Source organism: Candoia aspera, chromosome 6 (genome assembly GCF_035149785.1).
Source record: "Candoia aspera isolate rCanAsp1 chromosome 6, rCanAsp1.hap2, whole genome shotgun sequence".
Lineage (NCBI taxonomy): Eukaryota > Metazoa > Chordata > Lepidosauria > Squamata > Boidae > Candoia > Candoia aspera.
This window is the reverse complement of record NC_086158.1, coordinates 63,568,250-63,582,639: the sequence shown is the minus strand read 5'-3', so window position 1 is coordinate 63,582,639 and position 14,390 is coordinate 63,568,250. Positions and strand designations below refer to the sequence as shown.

The following is a 14,390-nucleotide window of genomic DNA, read 5'->3' as shown; positions in this document are numbered from 1 at the left end:
ATCGCGGGACACAGTTTACTTCCCAGTTTTGGAGGGCATTTTTAAAGTTGGTGGGCACTAAACAAGCCTTATCCACTGCATGGCATCCTGAGACTGACGGATCCACGGAGGCTGTTAATGCCACCCTTGAGCAGTTTCTCCGCTCATTTGTGAACTACCAACAAGACAATTGGGTGGATCTCCTGCCTTTTGCTGAAGTGGCATACAACAACTCCGTTCATCAGAGCACAGGACGCACACCTTTTAGTACTGTGTTCGGCCGGGACTTTGTACCCATTCCTGATCTCCCTAAACCCACTGTTCCACCTTCATCTCCTTCGGATTGGGCTGCGCACTTGGCAGATTCCTGGCCAGTGATTCAACAGGCATTGGCTGGTGCTCACTCGACTCATAAGCTGCATGCTGATAAAAAACGTGCACCTCAACCTGCTTTTAAGGTGGGGGATAAGGTTTACCTGTCCACGAAATACATCAAATCTCCTCAGCCTTCCAAGAAGTTAGCCCCTAAATTTGTTGGTCCCTTTCCCATTGTAGGTGTTGTGAACCCTGTCACGTTTAAGTTAGACCTGCCACACAATCTTAGACATTTACATCCTGTTTTTCATTGCAGCTTGCTCAAACCCGTTACCCACTCCGATCGCTGGCATCCCCAGCCTACACCTCCCGCGCCAATCATGATTGACGGGCAGCAGCACTTTGAGGTGAAAGAGATCCTGGATTCTTGCCGACTTCGTGGCACGTTGCAGTACCTCATCTGATGGAAGCATTTTTCCCACCCTGAGTGGGTGGCTGCTCGCGATGTGCGCTCTCCCCTTTTAGTTACACGCTTTCATACTGCTTATACTTTAAAACCTGCGCCTGGATGCTTTTTGGGGGGGCGATATGTCATGTTCACTGTTTCAATGTGCCTGGTACATCGTAACACTTCACATGTCATTTACTGATTGTGTGTTTGATTTACAGGGAAAGGAGGTTTCCATTGCCCGGACTGTTATCTCTGGGCTGAGGGAATGGAATGTGTTTGGGTTTTCTCAAATGTTCAAGGTTGCTTTCCCAGGATGGGTGAAGATGGTTACCGGCACCTGGGAGGGGGGGGTGGTTGAAACGGCTGGGTGGGGGGAGGTATTATGTTTTGAGGTGAGGGTTCTTAATTTGTATTTGGTGTGCTTTTGCTCATTCTCAGCTTTCTCTGTACTTGCATACTAACCCTTCAATAAACCAGATTTCATAAAGTTCACTTGTGAGTCTGGCTCTGTTAGGTTAGGCAGTCGTTACACATACATACTATATTAACACTGACATGTTTTTGCAAGAATACCTTATCAAACAGGTTTTAGCTAAAGATAAAATAACCATTCTTTTTCTCTTAATTTTATACCCAACATTTTCAGTGGATTGATTTTGGAAGATATATATATACACACACACACACACGCACAGTATATATATATAAATAATACCAGGGCTTACATGCTGCTTCAATCAAATGAGTCTAAACAGCTAATGTTCAGTTTTGCCAGCTCTTTGAGGTAATATACTACCCCATACACATAAGTTTCACTGAGCTCAGTGCTATATGATTTAAGGTAAAGGTAAAGGTTTCCCTTGACGTAAAGTCCAGTCGTGTCCGACTCTAGGGGGCGGTGCTCATCTCCTTTTCTAAGCCTTAGAGCCGGCGTTGTCTGTAGACACTTCTGGGTCATGTGGCCAGCATGACGACACGGAACGCCGTTACCTTCCCGCCGAAGCGGTACCTATTGATCTACTCACATTTGCATGTTTTCGAACTGCTAGGTGAGCAGGAGCTGGGACTAGCAACGGGAGCTCGCCCCGCCGTGCGGTTTCGAACCGCCGACCTTCCGATCGGCAGCTCAGCAGTTTAACCCGCAGCGCCACCGCGTCCCTTTCGCTATATGATTTACTTTTATATAAATAATCATATGGTGATAATCTCAATCCATCACCATATTAAATTATATTTTTTTTAAAAATTGTATTTATTATGCATTTATAAACTGCTTCAGAGACTCTTTGTGGTGTATAGAAGCAACAGCCACAACTAATGCAACAATAACAACAAAATACAGCGATATACAGTAAGAGCAATACAATATATAATTACAATTAAACAGTTATTTTAACAGTAATAAGATCTGTTTAGCTGATGCTTTCAACTGTTCAGCTTCAAAGAATTTCAATTAAATAAATCGCCAAGGACAGTTAAATATATATTAGCACTGAAGAGAGGATATATCTCCTAAAATCATAACTATTCAATGTGTATCACAGATGAAACAAAGGTTTTTAAAAATTATTTTGAAGAGTAAATCTGATATCCATAAAACAATACATGCCACTAGCATTCACCATAAGACAAAAGAACATTGAATGTGACAAAATATAAGAGTACATTGGAGGGAAAATCATTATTATAGTAATGCCCAAGGAAGATTCACACAGCTCTTGCTGTATCAAACAAATTCCCATTCTCTCATTCTGGGAGGGGGATGGCTGTCAGCATTGTAATTACTTTCATTAATGTTCAGACTTACATTGTGATCACAATTAACCTGGTGAGCTACAGTTTTTTGGAATGTGGTAATTTGCAAATTTCATATAATCATATCCTCAATCAAACTAATCACCACATCCCCATGAAGATCAAAGCCTCACAACCACACACAAGTGATTTACAGAACTGTGTGTGTCTTGGTGGGATGCATACTTATAGAGCAGTTTTCCCTCTATAAATATTCTCCCCAACATGTGATGGGGATGTGAAAAGGAGTGGTACAATAGACATCCCAGCTTCCCATTCCATGCAACAGTTAGTTATATGGATGGATTCTCAAACAATGTTCATTTTCTTTGTGAATATGAATCAATAGTCTCCTCTATACAGTTTAAAAGGGAATTTTTATCACTGGCCTTCCCTGTCCCAGAGCAATTTGTACTACTCAGTCATCTCCACAGAAGCATCTGTTAATCATTTCAGCATAGCAACTCTCTAGGTCTTTGAATAGAGGTCTTTCTCACTCCTAATTAAAGATGACAGGGATTAAATCTGGATCAAATGTATGCAAAGCATGTGTTCTAACACCATCCTTTTAGACTTGGGAGAGCGTTATCCTAATTGGAACGTCCCCCCCCCCAGAAGTTATTGGTTTCATCATATCTCCCCCCTTTAAAAAAAAAAAAAAAAACAGTTATGGGAAAAATATATGCATGACAGTAAAAGGAAGATAACCTTCCTTCATGCTATTTCCTATTACAACTAGCTATAGATCCATTTGTCAATTCTGGTTTCACTCAGTTTCTCATTTTCCTGACCATAAGTTCAATTCCAAGTTTCCAAATTCTGCCACAAGAAGTTTGCATTTTATGCACAGTACTCCTGAAATGGTACATTTGTGCAGTTTTTGTGATGTCCCTAATACATGTTTCTGTATTGTCTCTGATGTACACATTTTGTGCAAATTTATCTCTTTTGTATGCATTTTATTTATTTATTTATTCAATTTGTATAGCCGCCCATCTCACATTTGTGACTCTGGTTGGCTCCCATAATTAAAACAACCACAACAAACAATAAACAAAATATGAATAAGAATAAAACAATAATCCCATTAAAAAACAAATTAAAACCAGAAAACATAGTCAGGGGAAAGTACAAGTCATGCATCAATCAATATAACTATCTAACAGGCTCCATACCATAACTGGATCCCCAGGCACAATGACAAAATCTTGTCTTCAGAGCCCTTTGAAAAGCAACTAGGTTGGGGCCAATCTCACCTCAGGAGCGCTGCAACAGAAAAAGCTCCCTTCCTGGGTCCTGTCAGATGACCCTCCTTAATAGACGGGACCCATCAAATGCCTCTTCTGCTGGACCTGATGGGATGGGTAGATGTATCCAGGGAGGGAGAGGCAGTCCCTCAAATAACCCAGGCCCATGCCATCCAGGGCTTTACAGGTTATCACCAGCACTTCGAACTGAACCCAGAAGCAAACTGGCAATCAATGCTGCTTGTGGAGCTGCAGCTTCCAGATGGTCTTCAAGGGCAACCTCATGTAGTAATCCATTCAGGAGGTAACCAGGTAACCATGAGTGACTGACAGTAGAACCTCCTGACCCAGGAATGGGCGCAACTGGTGCATAATGCAAAGTTGTACAGTTGTACTGGAGTTGTAAGTCCAGGACCCTCAGACTGTGCACAGGATCTGTTTGGGGTAGTGCCACACCATCCAGCACCAAAGCATACTGATGGTATCTTACCCCACAGAGACAGATGACCTCACTCAATGGTTTTCTGTAGATGTTAAATAGGAACAGGGAGAATACTGAACTCTGCAGAACCCTGCAAAGCAGGGGCTGAGACTGGGACCTCTTGCTCCAGATCAACACCAACTGGAACTGGCCCCAGAAGGAGGAGAACCAGTGCAATACAGTGCCACTCACCCCCACCCCCCATAGCTGGACCAGGGTACCATAGTCGATGGTATCATAGGCCACTGAGAGTTCAAGAAGAGCAAGGATGGATACACTACCCCCATCCTGCTCACACCAGAGGCCATTCAGAAGTGTGACCAATGCTGTTTCAGTCATGTACCTAGGTCTGAAACCCAACTGAAAGGAGTTGAGATAATTCGCTTCATCCAGGATCCTCTGAAGCTGTCATGCAACCGCCTTCTCAACAACTTCCCTAAAAAGGTTACAGAACACCAGGCATGTTAAAATAAAAACAGTAAAATAAAATAGAGTCAAATAAGATTAAGTTGAGTAAATAGGAAAAGCGTAAAATACAGAAACACGACACAGGAATAGGACAGCACCTAACACTCTATAGAACCAGGAGGAAAAGTGTAGAATTAAGGGAAGTGATAAGCAAAAAGGGGAGATTTGGGACCAAAAGGTCAATACAGAAATGTGTGTTGTATTTCAAAACTTTGTGAATGCATTTGATTCATATGCTTTTGATGTGTGCTTTATATAATAATATATAATGACACAATTTTTGTTATTACATAATTAAAAGGAACAAGTAATCCTTTAAGATCATGTCATAAAGCACATGCTGAATGTTGCCTACCAACTTAATAATATTATATATTGCTCAAGGCCTGGTAACATCTGTTGCGGGAAAAGCTGTTTGGTCTGCTTATCTGTGCTGAGAGAAGTTCTTGCCAGCTGCTGTGGCCAATGCTCAGAATGCGTATTTCAGATAGCAATATCAGACATCTGCTTGGCTGGAAAGAATTATAAAAAGCTGCAATACCATCTAGTGGCTTTCTCTAATCCTTGGGATGATATCTGAAACTTGCTACTTTGCTTTTAACAAAACACGCTCCTCCCCTTTGGTGATAATTCCAATGTACTCTTTTCTTTCTCTTGTTTCACCTGCCAACTCTGTTTTTAAAACCTTTCCAGGCTAATAATGTAAGCCACTCTGCATTTGAGATAAAGGGAAGAGAGAAATGTGGAGAATAAGTTGATGATAAATTATCATATGGAAATGAATGGAAATGACTGTAGGCTTAGGGATGTGAAGTTATCATTATTGGTGGAAATAAATGGCTTTCCACACAAAGTTGACTGGAAACCCTAACCAGAGGGCTTGCCTATGTCATGTATATGCACTAAGCAAAATTGTTCTTCGTGTGTGTTGCACAGCTGTTTTCAATAAAATGAGACCTCTTACTCCCATGAAACAATAACTATTGCCATTGTACTCCCTTCCACCAATATATTGTGAAAATAGCTTGCTGCTGAATTGTTACAGTTTGGGTCAATATCCCTGTCACTTGGTTTTATTACCCATGAACTACATTGTTGGTTCCTCTCCATCTCTCCCCCAACTGACCAGTTCTATATCATGGTAGTTAGTTATCATCACGACAGGAAATCTCTTCAGAGAAGGAGACAGGCTTCCAAGTATCAATATAAGCAAACATCAACCTGAAATTCACCTAGAGAATTTATAGGTAATACAGAGTATATTTATTAACTCACTATATTTGAGATATTCACTTTTTGTTCTTTCTCAAGCTGCCTGGAAGACTGGAATCCAGTATTTTGGCTTCTAACAACTTTGGGCCATGCAGATTACAAGTTTATATATTAAATATGTTAATAATCATAAAGGATACTAATACATTCCTTACACATCAGGCACCGTGTACAGGAGAGCTCAATACACTGTCCTACCAAAATGTCATTTAATCTGCCCCAAATAAAAATTCCATTATTACTGCATTCCTTTGCAGAAAGTGCAATGCAGTGGAACACAGGATCTACACAATATGACCCCTTTATTTCTTAAAACTGAACAATGTCATATCTTTTCAGCATATGATCTCCTTTGAACTTCCTGAGGCCCTCTGTCTTTTAAAAGGAATAGGAGGTGAGACAATAATAAATAAAGATGAAGCCATCAATCCCTATTCCTAGAAGTGAAAAGTATTTCCCAAAAATCTTACCTTATTTTTTTTCTTTTGGCTTTTAGATACAGATGCTAATTCTCTTGACTTTTGTAGTGTAAAAAAGGCAGTTTATCTGCAGCAGTATTAAAGACAACTCATGCCCAGGTAAATGTGTGTAAGATAGCAGCCTCAGAAAATTAAATCTCTTAAACAGGTAGGTTTTTCTTTAGAGTTGCATGGATTGGACATAACACTTCTATAAACAAAACATTACTTCCATGCTTCCAATATAATGATTTGCTGATAACACAGGGACTCTAATGGCCATTGAGAAGGGTAGGTTCAACCTGCCCACCAAGGCTGAAGACATTGATGTCTCTCTCCACTGACTGAAAGGGGCAGCCTAGCAAACAAAAAAGGAAAAGTCTGCATGTGTCCTTTATGCGTGGAATAGAAATACAATTATGTACTGTATATCTATTCCTTTGTAGGAAAAGTCTACAAAACCAGGCATTTATGTAGAGCTAATTATACCACAGCTTCAAAGAAACAGAAACAAGTTGGCTTATCATGCAATCTATCTCTAGTTACTTTATGACCTTTCAGTAAAATATAAGATGTAAAAATGAAATCTGATTCTATTCCTGTAGCTGGAAGATGACACAGCTCTGGCAAGCTAATTATAGAGCTGCACTGACACAGAAAATTCCTCTTGCTGAAGAGTGAGAATGATAGGTCAGTAAAACATCTTTCCACATTTTTCTGACTCTGATATTTCCAATACCATTTTCCATTGTTTTTTTTATTACAAGGATGAAACTTAGCATACTCAAGCCTGTGTTCAACACCTACTTCAAGAAACCCAGTTCTACATACTTCTAATACTTTAATATTGATTGTTCACCAATCATCAGAAGAAAAAAATACTATATAGGAAAGCAGTTCAGTCAAAATAAGGTCAAAGGAGAAAAATATCTAAGGCTCAAAATACAGCACGAGGGATCCAACTATTTATTTATTTATTTAAGGTCCAAGACCAAGTCACAAAATTTAAAATACATCACACCATTAATACATACATATGTAACAATACATACATACTGTCATGAGTAAGGATGGCGAGCAGGGGGCTCCCATCCAGACTGTCAAGCGCATGTGTAGCACTGATGAATTGTTCAACCATTCAAAGAGACACAGATCGGGACCGCCTTAACCCTTGGGGGTTATATGTCTGGGTTTTCCCACGCTTCTTCAGTTTGTTAGGATTCCTGTTAAGTACTAGCAATAAATATTAGAGACCAGTTCCTTGTCTCAGTGTGTTTCCTGGTTGTTAGGACACATACATACATACATACATATGAGGAAGAAACCCTATAAAATTAGCAATTCATTGGAGGCACCAAACGATTTCTACAAGCTAAGGCTATAAATAAAAATTTTGCTACTGCCTTGGAAACACCCAGTATTGGTCATACCTCAATCTCCTCAGTCTATTAGGCTCAAGAGGGGGTTATTAGCTCTGATCACCAGCGAGAGTACAATGGGCACTTTAAAAGGACATGTGAAACAGACTCAACTTCTATGTTTGAGGAAATACATACTTGATCTTCATATAGAAGTTTGGCATATTGACCAGCTGTCACCCTAGTAGGGAGAGCATCTACATGGGCTAGGGAGAAGAGCCTTTGATGTGGGGCATACAGAATCTTATAGAAGTAATTGGGGAGCGTCCAAGGGGAGAGAGCAATCCGTCCATAAGGGATATGGTAAAGTTTGGCTCTGTCAGCCTGGATGTCTAAGTCCTGTACGCTCTGCTTAAGTTCTACCAAGGTTTTTTCTAGGCCTAAAGCAAATAGGACTGGTATTGACAGTCTACACTGTCTCAGATCTTGGTCTATTTGTTTTTTCAGAGTAGACTGATGTATATCATATGGAATGAGATGTAACAATGAGGTTCCCTAATAATTTGTTTTGCCCAGAATCTTAGCCGATATAATCCTGCCCTGGCCTCAGATGAGATGCAACCGAGCTCTAATCTGGTGATGGCATTAGAAGTCAAATAAGGAATACATGCTATTGATTTTAAGAGGTTTGTTTGTGTTTGTTCAAGGATTGAGAAGTTTTTGCAAGTACATATCTGAGATCCATACAGCATCATCCCAAGGACTTTGGCCCTGAATAATTTGATTGCTGTGGGGACAAAGTTGTTCCCCCACCAACTAGCAAATTTGTTGATTACTAGAGATGCTTTTTGAGCTTTCATAGCTAACTGTCTTATTTGATGAACCCAGCATATAGAAGATTGAAAGTGAATACCCAGGCCTTTAAATGATTTCACCTGCTCAATGGGTCTGCCATTAACTGTCCATCTTGATGGATTATCAGAGGGTCTTCTGGAAAAAAGCCAAAACTTTTGTTTTTTTGGTAGTTTATTTTGAGGTATTCTCTAGCACAGTAACTCGAAAGTTCCTTAAGACCTCTATGTAGCCCAATTTGGTGCAAAAAAGCCACTTTTAACTCAATAAAGGCAACAAAAAGAGTTCCACTTGAAAAGTTATAGTATTTTCCTGCCAAATGATGTAAAATTAGGCACTGATTTATTGTTGAATGTCTGTCCATAAAACCTGCCTATTCTGGTGCTATAATGTTCTCGGAATACATCCAGTCCTGTAATTCGTGGCAGAGAAATCTAGCAGAGTTTACTCATTAGAGAAAGAAGACTAATTGGACAGTAGTTGGCAGGATCTCATCTGTCTCCTTTCTTATAAATTGGGAGAGTAATCAAATTCAGCCAGTTTTAGGGATTATCATGGAGGAATTTATAGTGGTGAAGAGTGGATAATGGATTTATCTTTAAGAATTCTGGAGGAATTAAATCCGCACCAGGAGCTTTATTATTTTTTTTGTTGTGGTAATTTTTTGTATTTCTGCATGAGTTACTGGTACCCATTCTGGAATAGGGTTCTCTATGTTTGAGATATAATCCTGAGTGGGTGAAAATACACTTTGAAAATGCCTGTACCAGATGTCAAGGGGGATTGAATTTAATATTGTTTTCTGGCTTTGTGTTAACTTTAGTTTTTGCTATTAGAAGCCAAAATAACCTATGTTGTTCGTTACAGTCTACTGACTCTCTGCCCAGGATTTCTGGGCATATTTGTTCTTTTTTTTCTTTAATAACTTCTTATATCTCCTTTTGTGCTCATGAAGGATTTCATGGGAGTAGAGATTATTGGCTAAATGTGCCCTCTTATATGCCTGCATTACCTGGGTTTTAACCAAGGCACATTCTTTATTGAACCGTGGTTTAGAACTCCTAACTAGTTGATGTAAAGATGGAGGAGTTGTAGGTTGAATATAATTTTGGGCAACATTGATAAGACTTTGAAAAACTAATTGTTTCACTACAGCTACTTGAAGTCAATAGAGGCTGCCGTAAAAGGACAGTTTTGGGGCCATTAAAGAACTGGGATGCAGCCAAGGCAAACTTGTTCATCCATTTTGGCCTGATATAACTGCCATTGGCAGATAAGGGCTTAGGGTCTTGTCATCTATTCTGTCTGATACCAGCCAGGGTAAGAGGCCCAGTATTGGGAGGTTATCACTCCCTTCATGGAATACCACTCTGAAATCTTGACACAAAGATAAGTTTCTTTTCTATATTAACATGTAATCAAGGGCAGACACTACCCATACAATCATAAATTAATTATAAAATTAATAGGAAAAGGTATTGCTCAAATTCTTATAAACTGGGTTTGTAATCATTAGCTAAACCTGTTGGCATGCAAGTTCCACTATACCAATGGTTCAAGTGCAGTAACAAATGGAAAAGTAAAGCAACAACAAATAGTGCAGAATTAAAATTTCCAAAAGCCATTCTAACACCAAATGTGCCTGAGATACATGGTGTCTCCTTTCCTCAACTTAAAACCCAGGAAGAAAGCCTTCTCTGTTGCTCTGTGTGCCCTGTGGAATTTCATCCCCCTGGAGATCACATGGGCCCTAACCCTCTTGGTCTTTTGCAAGGCCTTGAAGACATGGCTGTGTTCCCAGGCTTGGGGGTCAGAGTGTCTATTGGAGCCTGGGAATTAGTTTTGTTGAAAAATTTGTATTGTATCTGTATGGATGTTTTTTAAAATCTTGGCTGCCAATTATCTACAGTATTCATTTTGTACTTTTTGGGGTATGTGTGTGCTGTTTTTCTTTTTAATTGTGGTTAGACGGGCAGCCATGTAAATTGAATGAATGAATGAATAAATCAATAAAACCTTGTTCACTATTTGGAATTGGAACTAGCCTAACAAATATAATCCTGAATAGACAAAAGTACTTCTGATTACTTAGACACCAGTCAGTTTTGGATACCATAGGTTACTACACGAACAATGAACCGTTTTCAAGTATATCAATGCCTACCTCAGCTGTGCCTGCTACTCATAAAGGAGGATTTATTTGCAATTACATATGCCTTAAGAACTTCACTGTTGCCTCACTGCAGCACTAAGCAACCTGGAACATTGGGAGATTTTTACCGAAGGATAATGGAGATAAATTTACTCCATAAATAAAAATGTTGGCCATTGCTCTCAAAGATCTTTAGACAAGAATTCCAAAATTTTCTAAGTTTCAAGCTGCAAATGGAAATATCTCAGAGGTGAGGACACTGAAATTTTCTGAGATATGATGACCTTGAGATTTATTTTTATTTATTTATTGTATGGCAGCACATCATACATATTACAAATATATTCTAAAAATGGGAATATAAAAACGTATATAAAATTTAAAACTAAAAACAAACATTAAGATTACAAATATAGTCTTTTGCAGCATCAGTTGCATCAGGAAATCAGCCAAGTTCCCATCATAGGCTCTAGTTATACATTCTTGTATTATGTGTTTAACAGTTTACTGGTCAGCCCCACACTCACACCTTGGAAGATGGTATCTTACCCCATTTATACAGGGAATCTGCACACCTGCCATGACCAGTGCACACTCTCTTGATAGCTGACCATATTCTGCATGGTTGATCAAAAGCAGGAGGCTTCCTTTTAATACAGGGTAGGCGTTGACAATGCTGGGGGCAGGCTTTTTGCTAAGATTGCCTCCAGGAATTGAGGAGATGAAAAATTTTTATAGCCAATTCCCTGGCAATAGCCATAGGTAGATGCTTGATTGCAATCTGTTTATTCCTAATTCTGCTATATCACCATGTATGGGGAGCTCGGAGTTATCAGCTATCCTTGTATATTCTCAAAACCTTGATAGATTTTGGACAATAGGAGAGGCGTACCTTCATGCAAGACCATCCAATGGCATTCAGTTCCTGAAAAAGTTGCCTATTTTACCCAAACCATTTTCATATGGCATTGTAACTGATTTTTCATTTAATTATTTGCTTTTTTTGTTTTATTATACTTAGCTGATTTTTGTTCATATTTAACTGATGTTTGCTTTTGTCATTGCTGAACTCCTTGAGTTCTTCCTTAATTTTGAATAGGCAGGATTTAATCAGCATAAATATGCTGGCCTCAATGCTTCTAAAGACTACTGTATGTCTCTATTTTAAAGTCCTGAAAGAACAGATGTAAGATGAACTGCATGCCCAACAATTTGACATACAGGTTGAATATCTGGGATACTTCTGCTGTAATGTGAGAGAACTGGCCTGAATAAAATTAAGAAATATGCACTGTCTTTGTGAGTGCATGTGTATTATTTTGGGTGAGTGTCAAAAAAGCCACATACCATTATCTGTTTACATATAGCATATCCAGAATGAAAAGACCTGATACGGAAATGATAGATTAAGCAGACAAGCTTACAATTTTACAATCGGTCTCAATTGTCATGAGTACTGATGGTGAGCAGGAGGGGCCCCTATCCAGGGGGGAAAACGCATGCGTAGTACTGAGGAGTTAAGCAGCCAGTCAAAGAGACACAGATCAGACCCACCTTGACTTTTGGGGTTTATCTGTCTGGGTTTTTCCCACGCTTCTTCAGTTTGTTAGGATTTTCTGTCTAATGTAGCAGTAATAAAACACTAGAGACCTATTCCTTGTCTCAGTGTGGTTCCTGGCTGTTAGGACATCAATGCTTATTTTCATACGTTATTAAGGGACCTCAAAATAATTTCAGTCTCATGCTCATATATATGCCTATAAGAAAAAAGTCTTTAAGTTGAGCTCCACGTCTGGTGTCTTCATGGATATGTCTCCTTCTGTTATGGTTGCAAGGTTGGGTGAAACAAGAACACAGAAAAAGAAACATTTTTGGTGAGGAAATGCCGTATGCTAAAGAACTTTATCTACATAAAGGGTGCTGATACTTCACATTTGCACCTAATGAACTCAAGTGCTTAACTGAATCAGAATAATAATCTCAGCTGTGGCTAAATTCTATACAAATGAATAGCAAACACAGACCAACATGCTAATGCCTATGTTCATTTAAGCTTTCACCTTTCTCATAATGTCTTGTAATGAAGGCAAATCCCAAATAAATACAAATATATATTTTAAGCAACCCTCTGGTGTACAGAACAAGAGAGTTTTCTTTTCAGAACCCTTTTTTTCCCCAGCTCAGCACTTGAATGTAAGGCTTTAAAAAGATAGATTACAAGAAGTTATGCAATACAATTTCTTGATAAATCCATCAGTGAAGTTAATAATACATTAGTAATACATTCATTTTTCTAGTCTACTTGGAGGCTTCATGGTGTAACAAGGAACATAAATTTTGCCATCCACAGCTCTGTTACGTATCTAGAATTCCGAAAACTTCAGAAGATCAGTTAAGTGTCTACTTGCTTAGCCTGACCTGCAGCCTTAGCCATGATGATTAGTAAGACACATGTGGAAACTGCAGTGTTCACTATGTACACAGCATGTTGGAAAATAAACTGAACCAAAAACCCGAGTGACAAATAAGATTAAAAAGAAGAGAAACACCAAGCATGCTTGAGATAATTAGAATTAAAGTAATAGTTTTGGATGGCTCTATATAGTACACTACAATATTAAAATATATAATGTATCTAGTGGTGAAGGCAACAGGCTAGAAACCAGGAGACTGAGAGTTCTAGTCCCACCTTAGGCATGAAAACTGGCTGGGTGACCTTGGGCCAGTCACTCTCTCTCAGCCCAACTCACCTCACAGGGTTGTTGTTGTGGGGAAAATAGGAGGAGTATTTGTATTAGGTATGTTTGCCATCTTGAGTTATTTATAAAAATAATAAAGGTGGGAAAGAAAATAAACAAAATAAATAAATATTTATATACTTATATATAATATACAATATATATATTATAATATGTAACATATATTACAATATAATGTATTACGTCAAATCGCACTGGGTCGCACAGCAATGATGAACATGGATCGAGTATGGAAAAGCAAGGATGTCAGCTTGGTAACTAAATGCAGATTAGTCCACACTATCGTGTTTCCCATAGCTACCTATGGTTGAGAAAGTTGGACCATGAAAAAAATTGGACAGGAGGAAAACTGACTCGTTTGAGCTGTGATTATGAGATGTTTTGAAGGGCTTTTGTCAGTTTGTGTTACAACCACATGGCATCACCACAGCATACAAACTGACCAAAACCCTTCAAAACATCCTAAATAACCCAAAAGACCCAGTAGCCCAAGAAGAAAAAACAGGAGTTTTCTACAACATACAGTGTAGGGACTGTAACAGCCACTATGTAGCACAGACAGTCAGAAGACTAGCTGAGTGCATCCACGAACACCAACTAGCAGTCAGAAGACACAATGAAAACTCCTTAATCTCACAACTCATGGACAGACTTAACCATACTTTCAACTGGGAAACTGTGAGCATCCTAAACCAAGCCAAATCCAAAAACACTAGAGAATTCCTGGAAGCCTGGCACTCAGACAAAGCAGCCATCAACAGACACATAGAGGTAAACAACATTTACATACCATTCAAAAGAGAC

General features: G+C 39.0%; 1 protein-coding gene across 6 annotated transcripts in view; it reads right to left on the bottom strand.

Moving 5' to 3' along the window:
- LHPP (phospholysine phosphohistidine inorganic pyrophosphate phosphatase) overlaps nucleotides 1-14,390 on the bottom strand; it is a 171,368-nt gene that overhangs the window by 15,788 nt on the left and 141,190 nt on the right. Inside the window, exon 7 of one of the 6 annotated variants that reach the window (XM_063307315.1) lies at nucleotides 8,737-8,813. The exons of 2 other annotated variants lie outside the window; for them this stretch is intronic. In XM_063307315.1, the coding sequence (XP_063163385.1) occupies nucleotides 8,737-8,813 (77 nt within the window). The remainder of the gene's footprint in view (nucleotides 1-8,736; nucleotides 8,814-14,390) is intronic. 3 more of the 6 variants (XM_063307320.1, XM_063307318.1, XM_063307321.1) reach the window with 3 other exon arrangements.